At 43.6% G+C, this 23,462-nt stretch overlaps 1 protein-coding gene across 6 annotated transcripts in view; it reads left to right on the top strand.

Annotated features, from left to right (window-relative positions):
• The window catches only part of znf609a (zinc finger protein 609a), a 96,251-nt gene that overhangs the window by 53,371 nt on the left and 19,418 nt on the right, over window positions 1–23,462 (top strand). For all 6 annotated transcript variants that reach the window (XR_007035259.1, XR_007035260.1, XM_047346340.1 and 3 more), the window contains 2 exons: window positions 463–550; window positions 1,485–3,648. Coding sequence is in view for 4 of the 6 variants with exons in the window: in XM_047346340.1 (XP_047202296.1) it covers window positions 463–550; window positions 1,485–3,648 (2,252 nt within the window). In the remaining 2 variants the exon portion in view is untranslated. The remainder of the gene's footprint in view (window positions 1–462; window positions 551–1,484; window positions 3,649–23,462) is intronic.

Below are 23,462 nucleotides of genomic sequence, written 5' to 3'. Positions count from 1 at the left end.
TTCCTCTTGCGTCCACAGTTAATCCTGTTGGATGTGGTTCGTCCTTCTTGGTGGTATGCTGACATTACCCTGGATACCGTAGCTTTTGATACATCACAAAGACTTGCTGTCTTGGTCACAGATGCGCCAGCAAGACGTGCTCCAACAATTTGTCCTCTTTTGAACTCTGGTATGTCACCCATAATGTTGTGTGCATTTCAATATTTTGAGCAAAACTGTGCTCTTACCCTGCTAATTGAACCTTCACACTCTGCTCTTACTGGTGCAATGTGCTATCAATGAAGACTGGCTACCAGGCTGGTCCAATTTAGCCATGAAACCTCCCACACTAAAATGACAGGTGTTTCAGTTTCAGTGTCCAACCCCTGTAATACAAGTCATGGAATTAGTTTAAACAGTTTTACCCTGTCTGCATTTATACAGGTGTGACAGTTTACTTACTGTCTGTTCTCCTTTCTGCAGGGATGCTGGTCGTTAATGTCACCTGGAGGAACAAGACATATGTTGGGACCCTTTTGGACTGCACAAGACATGACTGGGCCCCCCCCAGGTATATAAATACATTCCAATTACAATTGAATGATTAGCAGTTAAATGAATTAGGAGATAAATACTGTCTACGGGTGCGATCAATAAAAAAAAAAAATCCATCCCTCTTTTCTGCTGTAAAGCTGGCAAAATTGTGTTTATTGGCTGTGCAGATTATTTTGTTGATTAAATGGATCTGTTTTTTTTGAAGATGTTTTCTTGTTTTACAATGACGTTCACAATAAAGGCAGAAAATAGGACTCTTTTTGCGCCTGCTGCAGCACTCTCTTGTGTGTCTGCACTCAACTGCAAGTCCTTCTAAAAACAGCCTGCAGCTGTTTATGTGGGAAAAATGTAAGAAAAGCTAAGAGCCCAACTTAGAGCAGTAGTTGGTCAAAATTAATACTATTTAAAGCAAAAGAGCACATTTATGAAGTAGAGGAACAAGCTTTTGAGCAAGTTTCGTCCAAATACACTGTAACTGGAATATTATAAACTGAACTTAAAGGAAATTTGCGATTGCCCAATGCTTTTTTTTTTTTAAAACAAGCTTTATTAAAAAGAACAAAACACAGCATTATAAATATAAATTATAACAGAGTACATGGGAAAAAAAACAACCAATGATTAGAATCCTACTAAATATGAATAGCAAGGGATATGGCTTTTAAATTGGAAATTGGATTATTTGTTACCAATTTAATAAATGTGTGTATTTTGTATTTATTTTTTTTTAGCTTTCTACTGTTAAGTGCAAAATTATTGATAACCCTGGCAGATTTAGTTATTTTCAGTCTACCAAAAAGTTTGTTTCTAAAAGATAAAGAAGACATATCCTAGAAAATAAAATAGTGTCTACCAGCTTTTTACTGACTGTACATGAACTTGCAAATGGTTGATTATACATAACACATCTAAAGAATATTGGCTAAATGTTGACTTCTGTGTGCTTGCAGGTTTTGTGAGTCCCCCACCAGTGACATGGAGATGCGAAGTGGGCGTGGGCGGGGGAAAAGAATGCGACCTGGTGCCTACACACCACTAAACGACAACAGCAACTCATCAGACAGCAAAGGCAGTTTGAGCAAGACACGTGGAGCTCTTGCAAACAGCAAAGGTCGGCGGGGCGTGTTGGTAGGTTGTTGTGAAGATGCAAAGGTCAGCCCATCCTCAGCAAAGAGGAAAACTAAACATGTGTCTGATATGGAACCTACCTCTAGCTCTGAAGACTCTAAAGCTTCAAAGCGCATGAGAACCAACTCTTCTGGTGTCGGAAACCCTCTTTCTGTTGGAAAAACAGAAGCCCTGCCCTCTCTACAATTGGAGCGGACTTGTCTTTCTCCTATACTTATTGACTGCCCCCATCCAAACTGCAACAAGAAATATAAACATGTTAATGGTCTGAAATACCACCAGGCTCGGGCCCATAATGACCACGATGTACGACTGGACCAGGATGGGGACAGTGAATACGGGGATGATTCTATATTCCAGTATGACCCAACTTCCTGTAACGGTGGTGTTTTCTCTCCTGCCTGCTCCAATATTCCCAAAGGACAGGGCTCCTCGCCCTCGCAGACATTGAAGGGGAAAAAGAAGGCAGGGGAAGGTGAGCCTGAGGCCACAGATGGTGGCGAGGATGGGCTATGTTTAACCGATGAGGCCAGCAATGATGGCGTAGATGACAGAAAGGCCAGAAGAACGTCAGCTGACAGCAAACCCGATAAACCAGGCCATAAATGTGCGAAGATGGGCCGACCTTTGCCCCACATTGGTCTTGGGGTTGCTTTATCATATTCCCCCCAGGCATCTTCTCCTGCTTCAAGCTTAGTGGTACAGTCTGTACCCAACAGCCCCCAGCTGAAAAACAGCCAAACTAAACCCTCTCCACTCTCGGATCCTTCCTGCAGTCCCACCCTCTGTAAAGACAGGAAAAAGAAACAGAAGAAGAAAAGGGACAGTTGGAAGGAGGACGACAGTCCCATTGCAACGAGTAAGGCAGGGAGGCCTGAGGAGGGGAAAAGTCCATACTTTGAGGCAACAGATAGTTTGCTTAATGGCTGTATAGAAGCTCACCAGAGCCGCTTGGCCAGCATCAAAGCTGAGGCCGACAAGGTCTACAGCTTCTCTGACAATGCACCAAGTCCATGCATCGGCGTTGCAAGCAGGATAGAAGCTGGTCAAGCCATGCCCTTGCAACTCAGCCAGAATGGTGCTGACAACGTGTCCATGAAGACCAGCAGCCCTGCTTACTCTGACATCTCTGATGCATTGGAGGATGGAGAAGGTAAGGCAGAGGGTGTGAAGGTCAAACCAGATCCTGATCAGGGACCTCAGGAAGGTGCCAAGAAAGCACTGTTTCCTCCTCAGGCTCCCAATAAGGAGTCAACATACTACCCCAGCTATGACTCTTACTACTCCCCAAGCTACCCAAACCCCAGCCCAGGAGCAGCACCTAGACCAACAGCTCATATGGAAGCAACACAGGTGAAAAAGGAGGCGGACTTGGAGGGGGTAGAGGAAGGTAAACTTGAGGTGGAGCCTCAGGAGAATAGGAAGGCTGAAATGGGTCACCAGCAGCATTCAGTCATCCAACAGCGTTCCAACATGTACTCCCAACCAGTCATCCAACAGCGTTCCAACATGTACTCCCAACCTCTATATTACAATGAGTACTATGTGGCTCCCTACTCCTACACCTCTGATTCAGCTTACCATAGCCACCTGTTAGCCTCTAACTCAGCTTACCGTCAGCAATATGAAGAGAGGCTGCGGCAAGCTGACAAGAAGCTGGGGGGCAGAGATCATGACACTTTTGGTAAAGATGAGTGTAAGCAGAAGGCCTCTGTTCCCCCTTCAGTCTCTGCTGCCCCTGGCCTCACAGACCTGGGTGCTAAAGGAGTTGTCACCTCAGCTAAGTCTAAAGACCCTGCAGTTGCTTCAGAACAGGCCAAGTCAGTCATAATGGCTAAAGGAGAGGATATTAAGGGCCCCAGAACCCAGAATGAAGGACTGAAGAAGAAACTGAGTGAAACGGGTCACCATAGGAAAGAGGAGGCCAAACCTGGGATGGAATTAGGCAGGTCAGCAGGTGTGGACACCGCCATGTGGTACAGACAGGTAATGAATGTATACATGTCTTCTTCTGGTTTTATTGTTCACTTTAGCTTTATGGGAAAGCTGTCAGTTCTTCATTCATTACACAGTTAAACATTACATTTCACAGAAAAATGCTACACATGTTAGCCTGCAATGATATGAGGTAATGGCTATGTTTAAATTATCTGTCACACCAATTATATAATTCAATTTGATTGAAAACTTGTGGGGTGACTTCAAAAATGCTGTTTCTGAGGCAAAACCAAGAAATGCAGAGGAATGAAACAGATGTGAAACTGGTTCTCCAACTAAGTTTTAGTTCAGTGATTCACAGTAATGATACATTTTAAAGATATGGTAAAGAAAAATGCAAGAACTGTTTAGTTGAAGAGCCCAGTGTTAATTTTTCCGTATAGTTTGAATTAGAATATAATGTGTTTTGTTCCCCGTGCATGGGAGTACAAACTGTAAAAATTAGCATTTTCCATGAAAATGCAGTGTGAATGCTGTAAGCTGAATTTTTTAGCTGAAAGCTGGCAAAAACGAGCTGAAATTGGCTGCAGAAAATCTGCTGAAATGTAATGAATTAGAAGAAAACTGAAATGCTAAACTCCTGTTGAAAGCTGGCAGAAAGTGGCTAAGGTTGACAGCAGAATATCAACTGAAATCTGATAAGTAGAAATAGCAGAAACATTAGCAAAGAAAAAAATCATCTGATCTGTTTAAGCAGGAAGACTATTAACTATAAAACAGCGTAACAAGATGAAGTTACCACAAAACTACTTGTTGAAACAGTTGTTAAAATGCAAGAACTGACAAAAATATAAAAAACAGGAAATAGCTTCCCATAGATGAGTTGAAAAAGCATAGACTGAAGCAAAAAATATAGGCTAAAAAGTTGAAGTCATTGCTAAAATATATGTATAAAAAATGTCAGAAAAAGAATTAACTAACAGATACGCTGAAGAAACAAAAACAAAAGAAATTGCCTAAAAAAGGCAAAACTGTTCTTCAGCTAAGAGAGAAGAAAAGAGAAAGAGAAGCTATAATGCTAACATTAGCATATTGGCTATCACTAGCATGAAGGCTGATATTAATTTACTCCATCTACTATGCAAAAAGAAATGTGTAAGCTGAAATGCTACTGCTTACTACAGCCTATATTCAAAAGTCTATGAAATTGCCCTTTAAAATTATTCACTTTTGTTCAGGTGTTGGATCTGATGAAGATTTGTACCTGGTTCTGATAGTCTGGACTTGTTTTTGATGGATACTTTTACATGGTTCTGGTGTAGATATTTTCAGGGTTCTGATGGATGTTTCTTCCTGGTTTTGATAATTTGGACCTGGATTTGATGGAGGTTTATACCTGGTTCTGATGAAGAATTGTAAAAGGTTCTGATGGACAGTTTTCCTGGTTCTGATGGAGCTTTTTGATAGGTTCTGATAGAGTTTGGATCTGGTTCTTATGGATTTTTCTTCCTGGTTCTGATAGTTTGGACCTAGTTCTGCTGAAAATTTTTAGAAGGTTCTTAAACAGATTTTTTTCTGGTTCTGATGAAGCTTTTTGCCAGGTTTTGATAGAGGTTTCTTTCTGGTTCCAACAGTTTGGATCTGGTTCTTGTGGAAGTCTGTACCTGGTTCTGATGGATATTTCTCCTTGGCTGTGATAATTTAGACCTGGTTCTGATCGTTCTGATAGAGGTTTTTTCCTGGTTCTGATGGAATTTGGATCTGGTTCTGATGGAAAATCATGTATGTATGTATGTATATATGTATATGTACATATACATATGTGTGTGTGTATATACAGTACATATATTAAAAAGAAAAAAAACCTATACAGAATCAAATAGTAATTAAACCTAAAAAGAGATTACCGAGGTAATTAAGTCACGCGCATAACTTGGTAAGTGCATTCAATGGAACGAATGACTAGCAAGCTTACAACTTGTATAAAACAGTCTTAAACACCCAAATCCATCAGGCATTCACAAACATCTCACTAACTGCATAAATAATAATAAAATAAATGTTATACTGAAAGGGTTTTACAAAAAAAACATTTGGCTATAGTGAGGAGCCAAGCAATCACTGAAGCTTACCTTCCAAGGCATAAACAAACACTGATCGAAATCTAGCCAGCTCACCTTAGCAGAAGCCAAAGCGCGGCGTCCATTAAAGGACAAACTACACCAACTGCCAGAACCCAAAGGACAATATAACGACATGGCAACCTCTGCTGACATATTTATGCCACTGCCCTACATCCACCCCTTGTTTAACTGATGGCGTCCCAGTCATCAGACTAAATACAGTGCAACAATAAACATGGAAACAAAAGAACAAACTACCATGGGCTGTGTGTAATGGCTAGCATGTGCTCCGTTAACGTGAGTTCTCTAGTTGTGACATGCTATGTTTTAGTGCTCTTCTGGCTTTCGTTTTCTCCCACAGCTTCCATCCTCTTGTTCTGGAATTTCTTATCAAAGTGGAGAGAAGTTGACTCACAAGAAGAGAAAATCCGGACTTTGTCTTAATAAGTTTTATTCAAAGGCATTCAGCGTTTGAATGACTCTGTCACCAAGCAAGTCAGTTAAACAGAGCCCCGATCAACATTTACACACAGTATTTATACCAGAACATGACTGTGTTATCTCAACTTCCAAGAGTCTGTGTTTTATGACCCAAACCCTTCTTGAGTTCAAAGGTGACAAGGTTATCTAGGAACAGACCTAACTGCCCTTCCTGACATCATCCTAAATGATGGGTCTTAACCATTAAACTCTCCAGCATTGAAATTTAGAGTCCATCTGCTTTAAAAAACAGAACACTTAACAAAACACAGAGGTCAGAGGTGAGAGGTAGATGGAAGGTCACCTGTGGGTGATAAAACACAGACTCAAATGAGAGAGGTGAAGGGAATATCAGAGCACTTTAAAAGAATTTTCCATTACACTCCTTTCTTCTGATTACAAGATAATCACAAAACCAAAAGAAAATTCTACAAAACCATCACCCAAAGCTTATAATCCAAGTAAAACTAATAAAAGAAAAGAATACATAACAAATACATGTGTTATTTCATGGCGTCCTCTAAGATCTACTGTTCGCAATTACAACCAAAACAAAGCAAAAGCAATAAGGATAACAACACTAAAAAAACTCCAAATCTCTATATATACCACTAAAATGCTGAACATCAGTAATAACTCCCCAAACACTTTAGAGTTAGCACATCATTAAAGCATCTCAAGCAACATAAAATCCATCGGTATCCATACTATCTGCCACCTTAAATGCAGAATCATCACAATCATGACAAACAGAAATTAAGTTCACATCCTTATCAACAGGCAACACAGAAAAACGTACCAGTCTCATCACCATTCCCCTAACCATTGGAATAATACAACATGAAAGAAACATCAAAATCAAAAAGAAACATAAAAGAATCACTCCAATCTTTACTAACCAAGATGTCCATCCACCAGTAAAGAACCAAGACCAAGGATTCCAAGAGGAACTCATATTCTCCTTCTGTTGGGTCGTCAGCAAGTCCTCAAACTTATCATGGATACTCGTCATGTTCTTAGACACATCGGGAATAAAAGTGCAACATTGTTCCCCAATTAAATGACAAACGCCACCCCTCTCAGCTAACAGATAATCCAAAGCCATTCTATTTTGCAAACTCATAGTTCTTATAGCCTGCTGCTCCGTAGTCAGAACAGTGAAACCTTCCTCAGATAAAGCAGTAAGATTTTCTAACTCAACTGACAACTCATTAATCCTATGGGCGGCGTTAGCAGCACCATAATTAGGAAAAATTGTACCCAAAATCCCTTTCCAATGGGGGATCCTAGCTCTCTTTTGCCGTTTGAGCATTGTCTTCCTCTCTAATAATGGGCTGAGTGAATCATAAGTCGTGACTGTAGGTAGTAAATGAGCTAGATAACATACTCCAGACCAATTAGCAGGCAGATACAGATATGATCTGTTTCCACACATCCAAACCATGTTCTTAGGACACGAGAACCCATCTCTACTAGGAAAAGTAACAAGAACCCTGGTTAATTTACCTGCCATGCCATACAATTGACTTCCATTCGGTAAGGCTGTAAGATTAAGAATTAACACAAAAGGATCTGGAGCCAAAGATTCTGAAATAGTATACGGATCAGTTCTGACAGGACAAGGTCCAGATGTATTACTGTGGATCAAGGCACATGAAACTGGTATAATAGTTTTACAACCCACCGTCTTTCCAAGGAAATAAGGTGTGCTTTCCTCCTGAGCAATACAAATATCTGGATCTTTAATTGGATTTCTATTACCCCGAAATCTATAAAGAGTTCCTGTAGAAGCACACGTTAAATTAGTCTCACTAGAAAATTTACTAACATTTCTGCTTTCCCGTACAGTATAATTCCTCACCCAAGGAAAAATGACCTCCACCAACCGGTTATCTGGAAAGAAAGTAGCTAGTATAAGCAGTATCAATAGGAACTGGTACCAAAAATGGTTGATCATTAATAGCATGTGGAATCAAACAACAAACATAGCAACTATCATTTCTTATCTTCCTCACAGTTTGATGCATCAGTTGCCACCAGACATTATCAGCATGATCATAGTAGTCAGAAAAGTGATGGATCTCTCTTCGAATCAGCTGATGAGTATTATTAGCACAATTCCTCAAATTAGCCTTACATTGTCTTTGCTGTACCTTTTCCCAAATGAACACAAGAGTTATAAAAATACTTGAAATACCAATCATTAGCATCAGAACAGACCATCTTCCATTTAACTGCATCGTGACCTTGAAGTGGAATGTCCTTTCTTCTGGTACAGAAAGCAAACAGATTTTTCTCAAAGAAAACAAATTATAAACAACTTAAAAAAGAAAAACAAAAATCCTGCTGCCTCTCCTGAGTGGCTTCTGCGCTTCAAGCTGCCCTGTTACCAGTCTGGTACAGGTGGGCGGTCGTTGGAAGCTCCTCTAGGTAGGAGGTTCAGAACCAGGATGCTGCTCGGGTGGTGTTCCAGTGAACACCTTGCAGTGCGTAAAATGGACCCAGGTGTCACGTTCCTGGACCTTTACGGCAGTGTGAGTCACCAGCAGAATTTGAAACGGACCTCTCCACCGCTTGTCTTTCCAGTGACGTCTCCTGGCATCTCTAATCAGCACCCACTGTCCTGGCTGGAACTGGTGCAGAGGTCTGTCAGCTACTGGGGGTAAGGCAGCTTTCACCGTCTGATGGGAGAGAGAGAGAGAACGTGACAGAACCTTACAATATTCCAACATGGAATGTTCAAAATGAGCAGTTGTTAGTGTGCTTAGGTTAGTACTCGGTCTTCCCCCTGTATTTGCAGGTCTCCCAAAAAGGATTTCAAAAGGACTCAAATTAGCTCTGGATCTATTCCTCATTCGCATATACATAAGAACCAGAGGGAGCGCTTTTGGCCAGGACAAACCTGTTTCTTCACAGCATTTAGCCAACTTATTTTTTATTGTTCCATTTTCTCGTTCTACTGCTCCACCTGATTGTGGGTGGTAAGCACAACGTGTCTTCAACTGGAAACCTAGAAGCTTACTAATTTCTTGCAAAGCTTTGTTGACAAAATGTGTCCCGTTATCACTGGAAATCACCTCTGGGACCCCCCCAACGGGGAAGAATCTCTGTCAACAAAGACTTCGCTACAGCACTGCTGTCTGCGTGTTTTGTTGGAAACGCTTCAACATATTTAGAAAACATGTCCACGACCACTAAACAATATTTCTTCCCTTCAGCAGGTGTCAACTCAATGAAATCCATCATCAAATGCTGAAATGGGAACCGCGGAGGTGGATGTGCCGCCTGTGATTGTGCAGGAACCCTCGGGTTGTGAGAAGCACAGATCAAACATCGTTTACAATAATTTTCAGCTACCACTGAAAACCCATTTGTATACCAGTATTTTTTAACCATATCCAGCATTCCCCCTTTGGACACATGATCCAATCCATGCGTTCATTTAGCAAACCAGGGAAAAAAATGTTTAGGCAGGCATGGTCTACCATCAGAAACATGCCAGCCAGAACTGCTGTTAAAGATACACCCAGCTCTTCGCCATTTTTCTTTTTCCTGTGAAGTAGCAAAAGATTGCATTTCAGGAACAGTGACACCTTGCGGATCAGTCAGAGAAAGAAAAGATTCATCTGAGGAGAAAGGCCTCAAAGCTGCGGTTTTTGCTGCCGAGTCCGCGGCTGCATTACCCCTAGAAACAAAATCAGACTGTCCTGTGTGCGCAGCACACTTAACCACAGCCAAACGTGCGGGTAACATAATAGCATCCAAAAGATCAGACACTTGTCTAGCATTCAAGATAGGTTTTCCATCTGATTTCAAAAAGGAGCGATGTCTCCACAAGGCCCCGAAATCATGCACCACTCCGAAACAATATCTTGAGTCTGTGTAAATAGTCACAGTCTTTCCTTCTGCCAACTTGCAAGCTTCAGTCAAAGCAATTAATTCAGCTGTTTGAGCTGAGTAATGCGCTGGCAAAGGACCTGAGCGCAAAACAGCTGAGTCAGAGCACACTGCAAATCCTACTTGGTTCAGACCCACTGCAGAACGGGAGGAAGACCCATCTACATACAAGATAAGATCAGGGTTAGTCAAAGGGGTGTCTTGCAAGTCAGGACGAGGGGTACAAACAACATTTAAGACAGCTGCGCAGTCATGACTTTCACCATCCTCCTCAGTAGGCAGTAGTGTGGCTGGATTTAAAGTGTTACAACGTTTAATTGTAATGTTGGGCATGTCCAATAATATTGAAGAATACCTCAACCACCTTGCTGCTGATAGATGAGACGTCTTTTGTTCCAGGAGGATGATGGAAACAGAATGTGGAACAAAAACTGTCAATGGATTATATCCAACAACGTCATGTGATGCCAACACGGCTTTCTCAGCTGCAGCAACAGCTCGCAAACAACCAGGCAGCCCAGCTGCAACTGCATCAAGCTTACTGGAATAATAAGCCACAGGTCGCAATTTATCACCATGAGATTGCAACAACACAGATGACATGAAACCAGATTTTTCATCCACCATTTGAATAAATGGCTTGTCAGAGTTTGGTAAAGCCAATGCAGGCGCAGAAGACAGGGCTGTTTTTAAATCAATGAAAGCCAGTTCTGCCTCATCTGTCCATTTAATTTTGTCTGCAGCTGCCAAGCTCCGCCCATATATTAAACCGGCCAAAGGCGCTTCCAGCTCAGAGTAATTCAGAATGTGAGCTCTGCAATAACCTGTCATACCCAAAAATGACATCATTTGTTTCTTGGTGACAGGTTTTGGGATTTTCAGAACAGCTTCAATGCGCTGAGGGGACAATTTTCTGCTTTTATGTGAGAGAACATGACCAAGAAATGTCACTTCTTCCTGTACAAACTGCATTTTAGATTTTGAAACTTTGTGACCCTTCTTATGAAGATGTTGAAGCAGTTTCAAGGTGTCTTTCCTACACTGATCCGCTGATCCTGCTGATAATAATAAATCATCAACATACTGTGTAAGGACAGTTCCAGGAGACAGAGTCAAATCAGCCAAAGAGTCCTTCAGAGCTGTGTTAAAAATAGTTGGACTCTCTGTGTAGCCCTGACAAAGACGAGTAAAACAATATGGCTTCCCATCAAACTCAAAAGCAAACCAATACTGACTGTCCTTGTGTACAGGGACAGAAAAAAACTCATTTGCCAGGTCTATTACTGAAAAATATTTAGCTTCTGGTGGAATTTGTGACAGAATTGTAGAAGGGTTCGGAACTGATGGTGCACGGGCCACAACAGACTGGTTAACAGCCTGAAGGTCCATGACAAATCTCCATTCGTCAGGCTCTCCAGGGGGCCTAATTTTTTTCACAGGGAACAACGGTGTTCTCACAGGTGAATTTGGACAGGGTACAATTACCCCAGCTTTAAGGAGGGAATCAAAAACGGGACGAATTCCCTCCAAAGCTTCCTTCTTCAATAAGTATTGTTTCTGACATGGCCTGTAGTTTGATTTAGGAGTAACAACAACTGGCTCACAATCTGTAATAAGACCAACATCATATTTGTGAGCAGCCCACAATGAATCAGGCAGCTCTTCAAGATCTGCATCCGCAGAAGAAGCCGTAGCTAAAAACAGATGTGAATGTGAAATCAGTTGCACTGTACGATTACAGGAAACAACAGTGGGACAATGTCTTTTAAAAGCATTTTGAGAAGGAGACACAAACACATATGGGACATCTGTCTCCCTCCAATCCGTGGCAAGGAGACAACGTCTAACAAAAAACCCCACATCCTTCCATTCCATATTTTCAGACTTGGCCAATGATACATGCGGCACCGAACCAGAAACTTGAAAAAAATGCAGCTGTTCAGAGGTCAAAGTCACAGATAAAGCTGCTATGTGATCATTCCAGTACATGTCAGAGAGGTGCACTTTCTCATTTGTAATTTTGTACCAACTGTCCTCATAATCAAAATCAGGTCCTTCAGATACATGCGAAGTACAATGCAGATCATCTGCACTCATTATCTCACTATCAGGTGTCACAGCATTTACTGCCAATGTGACAAAATGTTGAGGTACAGGACCAACTGGAAGCTTCCACTGATATGCATATAAAGGTTGCTCTGGGGCCCAATGTACTGCAGTGTAGTCATAGTCAAAGTCCTTCTGAGTGTGAACTGTCAGTCCATCAAGGTTTGAAATAATAGCAATATTTAATCTGCACATCAAATCTCTACCCATCAAATTTAAGGGACACAAAGGAGACACCAAAAAAGAATGTTTTAACTGCACTCCCTGTGGAGTGGAACACTTTAGAGGAACAGAAAAACTTTCCCTAACTGTTTCACCTGAAGCAGAGACAGAATGAACATATCGACCACTCAGTTTTGGCTGCTCTTTGATACATTTAGCTGATAAAACAGTGTGTCGCTCCTGAATCTACAACAAAAGAAATTTCTTCATCCATCACCATCATAGAAAACATAGGCATTCTTTTAAAAGCAGGGTTCTGTGTATGGAGATATGTGCCTGGTAAAACTACGGAGGCACCTTCTAAGTGTAATATGGCCTCTGTAAGTAACCTATGTGAATCAGTATCATCATGCAACTGTGTGTGTGTTTGTGAAACCTCACGCTCCTTAAGAGACCCCTCCTCAATGCAAGTGACAGCCAGATCCAGGGTCCCGTCCTCCCCCCGTCAGTTACCGGTGTCCGGCTGCTGCAGTTTCTCTGGACATTCATTCCTCCAGTGTCCCAACTTTCCACATTTATGGCAAGCATCGGAGCGGGACCACTGTCCCCTTCCCCGACCTCTGCCCCGGCGTCCCCGGCCTCGTCCTCGAGGAAAAGAACCACGTTGATTTGTACTGCAGTACAGGGTCAAGGCAGCGTTATGCAAATCAGTCTCTCTTTTGTCCGCTTTTTTCTTCTTCCTGTCGTTGATAACATCATCGCTGTGTAAAGCATGTCTTTTCAGCTCCTCAAAACGCACCCCATGTCTCCAACCAACATAAAGAGTCTTAGTTTGTGCTGCGATCTCAGGGAGAAGTCCTTCCATAATATATCCACACAGCATCTTTTCCCAGAGGCCCAAAACAGTAAAGTCAGCGGGGCGTTCCATACCTGAATGTTTATTGAACGCTTCTTCCATCCGGTAAAGAAAATCAGCAACAGTCTCATCAGGACGTTGTTTAACTTGTTGTAGCACTGCACAATCACTCCTCTGTGGAAATTTTGTGATCAAGTCAGTGCACAAATGTTCTATGGCATTATACCATGGTCCATTACGATGATTTAAATCACCATTTTCACCTCCAGTTGTCTCTCCAAGGCGCACTGCAGGATCTGGCAATCTCAGACCAACCAAATCTCCAGGTTTGATTTTTGCTGCAAGGAGCCCGCGAATTTCTGTGCCGGTAGGTCTCATTTCATGGCATAAAGCTTTAAATTCCGTAGCAAACTTTCTTCCGTCTCCTACGGGATCCGGAAGTAACGTGGCACTGGCTTGGATGTCTGCTGCAGTCCACAGTCGAAACACCAACTGAGGCTCATTTGTTCCGGCTACTTCCAACATAGGGCATTGATACTCTTCTTCCTCTTTTTTATCTTGTCCTCGTTGTCTTCCACTTCGTAGCCATGTAAACTCAGGAAAGCTAACAGGAGAGGAGAGGAAAGGTATTTTGTGGTCCTTTGATGAACCCGGTCGCTGCTCATCTGTAGGCTGGTGCATAATCACACCTTCCACTCCGCTGGGGCCGCTGTGCTGAGTGAGATCAGCCTGCACTGCAGGTGGATGTGTGGGTTGACTCACGGGCTGATACTGAAGCGGACTGGCGAGTTGTCCTGGCTGACTTGCGGGCAGATTTGCTGGTTGGCCCGCTGCTGGTTGGCCCGCTGCTGGAGGAGGACGGGAGTCTAGATCGAGGTCTGCCATCTGGAGGGCCCGCAACTCCGTCTGTAAAGATGGATATAGACAGGAGGGTGAAGCATCACTAGGTCTATATGGAGGTGGAAACGTGGGGTAATCAACGGCACGACCAGCATTGTCATACCTGTTTCCCACGTCCCCGGACAAATCTTTTCCCCCTGCCATCTGTTTCAATTCGGATTTTCTTTCCCTACGTATAGCCTCCGTAATCCATTCATCCCAACATTTTACCCATTTTTCTCTCTGATCTAAATCTTGTTTTTTAATCCTTTTTTTATTTTTTATTTTCTCCCAATCACCATCCATCAACTGTTTTATTTTATTCAACTGATTTACACTCAAACTTCCACCTTGTGGAAAACCAAACTTGTCCTCCCAGATTAAAGCACATGTAACACAATCATCTCCCCCTTTTTCTTTCATTATTTTATAAATTGCAGAGTCTGGAGAAGGAGACACCCCTGATGCCTTTGAGGTTCCGGAACCCATTTTGTTCTTTTTACCTGTTCAGCGGCACGTCTGCCGACTGGCTTTTCTCCTTTATAAGGTGTAGAAAATTGCAAAAAACCACCCGCAAAACCCTTTGTTCTGCTTTTTTTTTTTTTTTTTTTAATCGTTTCCGATAACAACCTCCCTGTATTCCTCTACAGGGTGATGTGGCACTCAGCTGATGTCCTCCCTCTCGCAACTCCAGAACCTAATCAATTAATTAGGAGATGATGGTTAATGTGTAAAAAAACAAAACATTATATCATACAGAGCAACTTCTCACCCAGATATATTTGTAGACAATTAGTTCGGATCCAATCGACCAGAAGCCGCAGGCGGACACCCGGACTCCACTACCGTAATATGGAGGTGGACTGAGGACAACGTCTCAGGCTGGCCAGGCGTCCGTGTCCCCCCTGCGGTCTCCTCTGGCACGTTAGATCCTGTTCGTGACGCTAAAATTGTTCTGGAATTTCTTATCAAAGTGGAGAGAAGTTGACTCACAAGAAGAGAAAATCCGGACTTTGTCTTAATAAGTTTTATTCAAAGGCATTCAGCATTTGAATGACTCTGTCACCAAGCAAGTCAGTTAAACAGAGCCCCGATCAACATTTACACACAGTATTTATACCAGAACATGACTGTGTTATCTCAACTTCCAAGAGTCTGTGTTTTATGACCCAAACCCTTCTTGAGTTCAAAGGTGACAAGGTTATCTAGGAACAGACCTAACTGCCCTTCCTGACATCATCCTAAATGATGGGTCTTAACCATTAAACTCTCCAGCATTGAAATTTAGAGTCCATCTGCTTTAAAAAACAGAACACTTAACAAAACACAGAGGTCAGAGGTGAGAGGTAGATGGAAGGTCACCTGTGGGTGATAAAACACAGACTCAAATGAGAGAGGTGAAGGGAATATCAGAGCACTTTAAAAGAATTTTCCATTACACTCTTTTGATCTTTTGTTGAATGTCCTCAGTTTCCACTATTTGTGGCTCACAGGAAAATCTCCTTGGGGGACGCCGATTGCTTGGCAAGTTCCGTCTCAGAGCACTGGGTCCAGGGGCCGAAGTGATACCCCCCATCCGTTACAGGTTCCGTCCTTCCTTCAGATTTTCTGTGTGGCATATGCACTCCCTCCATTCCAGTCCATTCAACCTGCTCATTTGTTGTCACACCTGCAATTTCCTCCACATTTTCCTCCAACTCATCGGGTTCCAAGTCCTCATTCCCTGCATGGTCACCCCACAGGCTTGTCTCGTCATATCCTCTGTGTCCTCCTTTATCTCCTCTTCTGCTGTGTCGGCTTCGATCTTCCCTGCTGTTGCTACCTCTGCCTGCCTTACTGGGACAAACATACATTTGGTCAGAAGGTTCTGGTGGACCACCCTCTCAGTACCACTGTTTTCTGGCCGCACCACATACACAGGTATGTTTGTTTCACCACAATGTAAGGCTGAGGCTCCCACTTGTCGCCTAGTGTTTGCCGTCCCTCCACATGACAGACTTTGACTAAGACTCTGTCCCCTGGGTTGAAAACCTGACTCTTTGCCTTTTGGTCATAGTATTTTTTCTGCTGACTTTTGGCCTGGTGAGAGGTCTGGTTTGCTGGGGCATACGCCTGTGACAGACAGTCACGCAGTCTCTGAACATATTCACTGTATTCACCTGGTTCATCAGTAGTCTGGAGCCCAAAGATGAGGTCAACTGGGAGTCTAGGATGTCTGCCGAACATCAAGAAGTATGGCATGTACCCGGTAGAGTTATGGCATGAACAGTTGTATGCATGGGTCATTGCATCTAAATGCTCATGCCACCGAGGTTTCAGATGTGGCTCTAATGTCCCAAGCATGTTCATCAGGGTACGGTTGAACTGCTCAGTGGTGCCATTGCCTTGAGGGTGGTAGGGGGTTGTGTGGGTTTTAGTGATGCCCATACACTTGCACATCTCCTTCACTACAGCACTTTCAATGTTGCGCCCCTGGTCAGTGTGCAACTTGGCAGGAAGCCCAAACAGGCAGAAAAACTTTCTCCACAACACTCTTGCCACAGTGTTGGCCTTTTGATCTTTAGTGGCATACGCCTGTGCGTAGCATGAGAAATGATCCGTGACCCACAAGGAGATTCTCTATTCCACCCTTTGACTTTTCCAGAGTCATAAAGTCTATGCACACTAGTTCCATGGGGGCACCACTGTGAATGCTGACCAATGGAGCCTTGACTCCAGAAGTTGGCGTTTTCCTGAGGCAGCATCTCTCACACTGCTCACACCACATCTTGACCTCCTGGAACATCTGAGGCCAATGAAATCTCTCTCTTAACATCTGAACTGTCCTCTCAAAACCCAAGTGTCCTGAGTCATTGTGAAGAGCCTTCATAACTCCCTCACGTAGCTTCTCTGGTAGCACTAGCTGCTCTACCAAGCCTCTCTGGTGATCACGGCTGCGGCGATACATGATGCCGTCCCGTATCACTAACCTCTTCCACTCTTTTAAGAGAAGACAGACCTGTCAGCCACTACTGAGCCTCTCACTGCGAGTGGGTTTCAAATTCCAACTTCTGTAGTGCCAGACAGGGCCAATTACAGGATCCTCCTTTTGCCCTGACCGGATCTCTTGCTTTGTCATGGTGGGGAGTGACTCCATACCCGTGTCTCTGTATGACTCATTTGATCCTGGTGAGTCTGAGTCCAGGTTGCCGGTGTGGTCTGGCTTGTGGAGTTCTCTGAATCTTCCATGGACTGTTCTGCACTCAGTTCGGGCTTTCTGGACACCCGCAGAGGGCATGATTTCAGGGTCTCGGTGACCTCCTGTTTTGACATACGGGAAAGGGCATCAGCATTAGCATTGTTCTGTCCTCTCCGGTACTGGACATCAAAGTCAAAAGCAGCCAAACGGGACACCCACTGTTGCCCCGTGGCATCCAACTTTGCCGAGCTCATGATGTACTTGAGGGGGTTGTTGTCTGTCTGGACTGATAATCTATGACCATAGAGATGGTCTTTTATCGCCAACTTCAGGGCGAGGAACTCCAGCTTGTGGGCGGGGTACCTCGTCTCTGCTGGATTCAGCCCTCGGCTGGTGAAAGCTATGACTCTCTCAGTGCCATCTTGAACCTGGACCAGGACAGCTCCTAGGCCCTCCCCTGAGGCATCTGTCTGAAGGACAAACGGTAGGTTGTAGTTTGGGTAACCCAGCCCCGGAGCAGTCGTTAGTCTGCGTTTTAAGGTCAGGAATGCCTCCTCACATTCACCTGTCCATAAGAAGGGTGGGTCAGGTGCCAAGCCTTTTTTTCCCCCTTCTTTTCTTCACTCTTGGGTCACCACCTGTGAGCCGGTATAAGGGAGCCGCCAGGACAGAGTACCCACTGACATACCGCCTGTAGTAGCCAGCAAAACCCAGAAATTGCAGGACCTCCCTGCGGTTTGTTGGCCTGGTTGTCTTTGACCCTACGAATCTTCTCTGGGTCAGTTCGGATTCCTTCAGCAGATAATAGGTGACCCAGGTACTGCACTTCTTTTCTCATCAGCTGGCATTTTGATGGTTTAAGCTGCAGGCCATGCTCCCAAAGCTGATTGAACACCAGCTGCAGTCTGTTGAGATGTTCATCAAAGGTTTTAGAAAAGATGATTAGGTCATCCACATAGATAAGGAGGTGGGTGAAATTCAAGTCTCCAAAACAGCAAGTCACGAGTCTCTGGAAGGTTGATGGAGCATTCTGTAACCCAAAAGGCATTCGATTGGCCTCAAACAGACCCATCGGTGTGCTGAATGCTGTTTTGTGCTTGTCCTACTCCGCCACCTCCACCTCTTGAGGAAGCTGCAGGGAGCGGTGACCTTGAATCAATGCAGTGTATGTCTTTCTCCATGGGCCAGCTGTCACCTTGCACATTAGATCCATTTCTTTTCCCCCAGGGATGTGTATTTTTTGTCCTGTATACACAGCCGGACCCACCCTGTCCTCCACATTATAATGTCCTGTATCGCCCACCTCCAAATAAGAGGTGTACCATTGTGGATGGCTCTCTCTGACATGCTGGAGAAATTGTTGGCTATAAGTTGCTTGGAGATGGGCCCTGGAGGCACGGAGGACATTAGTTCCTATCAGCAGAGGGACAGACAGGCGATATTCCGAGTCCTCAACCACAAAAGCTGGCACATTCTTAAACTCTTTTTCCAACCCGTTCAAGTTAATGCGGAGGACACCATGGTGGGTTACAGTCTGACCGGCTGCACCTTCTATCGGTATCGAAGAGGGCTGTAACCTCTGTTTCTGAAGGATAGGGTGGCTGCACCAGTAGCTGGGGGTAATACTGGTGATCTGAGAGCCAGAGTCAATGAGTGCTCGGCACTTCATTCCATTGATTTCCACCTCACCTTCGCTTCTAGGACCCACTAATGGGGCGTTTTCTCCTCCATCAGTCGTCTTTATGTCTCGTGGATGGGGGTCTGGCTGCTCGCTCATGGTTGCCCTGGTGACCACGGGCTCTACCCGTTTAAAGGCTGAGCTGGATGGGGTGTGTTCTCATCCACCTGACTGGGATCTGGTAACACTGCTCTGCATACTCTGGCAATGTGTCCTTGTTTCCCGCATCTGTAGCATGTCACAGTTGCCCTTTGGGTTGGAGGTCCTATGGGTGCCTGGACTTGTGGTGGTGGTACAGGGGATGGAGCAGGTGGAGTAGCAACTCTTGATTCAAGGTAGGTCAATTTATCCATTTGCTCTGCTTGGTGAAGAGTTAACTTTTTAACCAGTTCTGTGAGCTCTGACAACTCTGACGCGTGGCTGATTCTCTCCATCTTCACCATTGGGCTGCTGGCAGGTGCAGTCTGGATCTGGGTGTGAGCTCGCTTAAACTTGTAGAGTGACTGGAACTTTTTTGTTTCTTTGGACATGTCTCTGAGCTCAGCCGGCAGCTCCTGGAAGCTTAAGAGTCTGGGATTAAGTGGAGCGATCCTCATATATACCTCCTCATCATTAAGACCCCTTAAAAACTGCTGGGTGAGTTTGCAGTTCCGGTCTGGGAACGTCTTGCCACCCCTTTGGCTATCCTCTACCGCTTTCAAATTTGCTTCAAGCGATATCGCATATGAGTAGGCAGATTCTCCTGGTCTCTGGCTCCGCTTGTAGAAGTCAGCCAGTGGGTCTAGAGAGCTCTGTGTGTCGCCATACTCGGCCCTCAGTTCTTCAAAAGCCATCTCGGGTTTGGTCATAAAGGGGTAGGTTCAGAACTAATTTCCTGGCCTCACCACATTGAAAAAACCGCAGGTGTGGTGGGAGCTCTATTGCTTCCAGGACATATTGCATGTCCCGAATCCAATCCTCCACCATCCTGCTATCAGCATTACTGGTGAAGACAGGAACATTTCTCACCTGGTGGGTCTGCGGGAATCCATCGTAAGCAGCCCGGCTGTGTCCGTAGATCGAATCTGTATGGTTGTAAGCTGCGTGATTCATAAATTGAGGGTTGGTTAGTTTTGGCCTCACTGCTGGCTGTTGGTTGCTGACACCAGCTGTTGCTCCTCCTCCAGGTATGTATGTGTGTACCACCCCTGGGGAGTTAAGTCTGTGGTTCGGTAGAAGTTCAGGGGTAAGTTGGTAGCCTGATGTTGCAGGCGACATCCGCCTAATTGGGGTAACCGTATCGTCATTCATCATCTTCTAGTATCCCTTTCTCTAATGTATACAGGCCAATAAAATGTATGTTTGTAGCATAACCTCTGCTTTTTTTTTTTTTTTCCAAGTGTTTAACTGTGAATCAAAAAGAGAAAAAAAATATACCAATAATAACAATTGTGTTGCACAGTTGTCTTAAAGCACTCCCAAAATTCCAATTAAACTTAAATTGTCAGAGTAGCACCACAGTATGATAAATATTCCAAACAAAATGTAGTTATTTACCATGCAATTCACAGACATACAGGTCCTTCTCAAAATATTAGCATATTGTGATAAAGTTAATTATTTTACATAATGTCATGATGAAAATTTAACATTCATATATTTTAGATTCATTGCACACTAACTGAAATATTTCGGGTCTTTTATTGTCTTAATACAGATGATTTTGGCATACAGATCATGAAAACCCAAAATTCCTATCTCACAAAATTAGCATATCATTAAAAGGGTCTCTAAACGAGCTATGAACCTAATCATCTGAATCAACGAGTTAACTCTAAACACCTGCAAAAGATTCCTGAGGCCTTTAAAACTCCCAGCCTGGTTCATCACTCAAAACCCCAATCATGGGTAAGACTGCCGACCTGACTGCTGTCCAGAAGGCCACTATTGACACCCTCAAGCAAGAGGGTAAGACACAGAAAGAAATTTCTGAACGAATAGGCTGTTCCCAGAGTGCTGTATCAAGGCACCTCACTGGGAAGTATGTGGGAAGGAAAAAGTGTGGCAGAAAACGCTGCACAACGAGAAGAGGTGACTGGACCCTGAGGAAGATTGTGGAGAAGGGCCGATTCCAGACCTTGGGGGACCTGTGGAAGCAGTGGACTGAGTCTGGAGTAGAAACATCCAGAGCCACCGTGCACAGGCGTGTGCAGGAAATGGGCTACAGGTGCCGCATTCCCCAGGTCAAGCCACTTTTGAACCAGAAACAGCGGCAGAAGCGCCTGACCTGGGCTACAGAGAAGCAGCACTGGACTGTTGCTCAGTGGTCCAAAGTACTTTTTTCGGATGAAAGCAAATTCTGCATGTCATTCGGAAATCAAAGTGCCAGAGTCTGGAGGAAGACTGGGGAGAAGGAAATGGCAAAATGCCAGAAGTCCAGTGTCAAGTACCCACAGTCAGTGATGGTCTGGGGTGCCGTGTCAGCTGCTGGTGTTGGTCCACTGTGTTTTATCAAGGGCAGGATCAATGCAGCTAGCTATCAGGAGATTTTGGAGCACTTCATGCTTCCATCTGCTGAAAAGCTTTATGGAGATGAAGATTTCATTTTTCAGCACGACCTGGCACCTGCTCACAGTGCCAAAACCACTGGTAAATGATTTACTGACCATGGTATCACTGTGCTCAATTGGCCTGCCAACTCTCCTGACCTGAACCCCATAGAGAATCTGTGGGATATTGTGAAGAGATTTGTTGAGAGACTCAAGACCCAACACTCTGGATGAGCTAAAGGCCGCTATCGAAGCATCCTGGGCCTCCATAAGACCTCAGCAGTGCCACAGGCTGATTGCCTCCATGCCACGCCGCATTGAAGCAGTCATTTCTGCAAAAGGATTCCCGACCAAGTATTGAGTGCATAACTGTACATGATTATTTGAAGGTTGACGTTTTTTGTATTAAAAACACTTTTCTTTTATTGGTCGGATGAAATATGCTAATTTTGTGAGATAGGAATTTTGGGTTTTCATGAGCTGTATGCCAAAATCATCCGTATTAAGACAATAAAAGACCTGAAATATTTCAGTTAGTGTGCAATGAATCTAAAATATATGAATGTTAAATTTTCATCATGACATTATGGAAAATAATGAACTTTATCACAATATGCTAATAGTTTGAGAAGGACCTGTACACCAAAAACTTAAAGAAAAAAATGTTTTTTTTTTCTTTCTGGTTATAATATCATAAACACAGTGCAATAACCTTGGCATTAAAAGGATATGCTGCTGCTACAGCTTCACACCTTAACCCAATTGTCATAGTTTACACTCAGTAAACTACCAGATTGATACCGCCGCATAACGGAGGCGGCTGGCGTTGTTGCCTCAGTGGTCTCGAAGCACCACGATCCGGGTCACCGCACCAAAGATGTAACCCTGTCCGTGTCAGATGGCACCTCGCTACATCCGAAGACTGCATTGTGTTCTAAGGGTTGCTGTCGGAGTGTGGGTGGAGGCGAGAATCAGGCACGGGTGGTCAAAGTTGTGGTTGAGACCGTTAAGTTTATTCGGCACAGTTCCAAACCTTACGAGGCATAAACAAACACTGCGTGTTAACATAACTCACATTAAAGCAGTTTCCCAAATACAGTATATATTTTTTTTTTAAAACCTATACAGAATCAAATAGTAATTAAACCTAAAAAGAGATTACCGAGGTAATTAAGTCACACGCATAACTTGGTAAGTGCATTCTATGGAACGAATGACTAGCAAGCTTACAGCTTGTATAAAACAGTCTTAAACACCCAAAACCGTCAGGCATTCACAAACATCTCACTAACTGCATAAATAATAATAAAATAAATTTTATACTAAAAGGGTTTTTCAAAAAAAACAACATTTGGTTATAGTGAGGAGCAAGCAATCACCGAAGCTTACCTTCCGAGGCATAAACAAACACTGATCGAAATCTAGCCAGCTCACCTTAGCAGAAGCCAAAGCGTGGCGTCCATTAAAGGACAAACTATACCAACTGCCAGAACCCAAAGGACAATATAATGACATGGCGACCTCTGCTGACATATTTATGCCACTGCCCTACATATATGTGTGTGTGTGTATATATATATATATATATATATATGTGTGTGTGTGTGTGTATATATATATATATATATACAGGGGTTGGACAATGAAACTGAAACACCTGGTTTTAGACCACAATAATTTATTAGTATGGTGTAGGGCCTCCTTTTGCGGCCAATACAGCATCAGTTCGTCTTGGGAATGACATATACAAGTCCTGCACAGTGGTCAGAGGGATTTTAAGCCATTCTTCTTGCAGGATAGTGGCCAGGTCACTACGTGATACTGGTGGAGGAAAATGTTTCCTGACTCGTTCCTCCAAAACACCCCAAAGTGGCTCAATAATATTTAGATCTGGTGACTGTGCAGGCCATGGGAGATGTTCAACTTCACTTTCATGTTCATCAAACCAATCTTTCACCAGTCTTGCTGTAAATTA

Source organism: Girardinichthys multiradiatus, chromosome 2 (genome assembly GCF_021462225.1).
Source record: "Girardinichthys multiradiatus isolate DD_20200921_A chromosome 2, DD_fGirMul_XY1, whole genome shotgun sequence".
In the NCBI taxonomy this organism is placed as follows: domain Eukaryota; kingdom Metazoa; phylum Chordata; class Actinopteri; order Cyprinodontiformes; family Goodeidae; genus Girardinichthys; species Girardinichthys multiradiatus.
The sequence above is the reverse complement of the archived record's forward strand: the minus strand, read 5'-3'. Positions and strand labels throughout refer to the sequence as shown.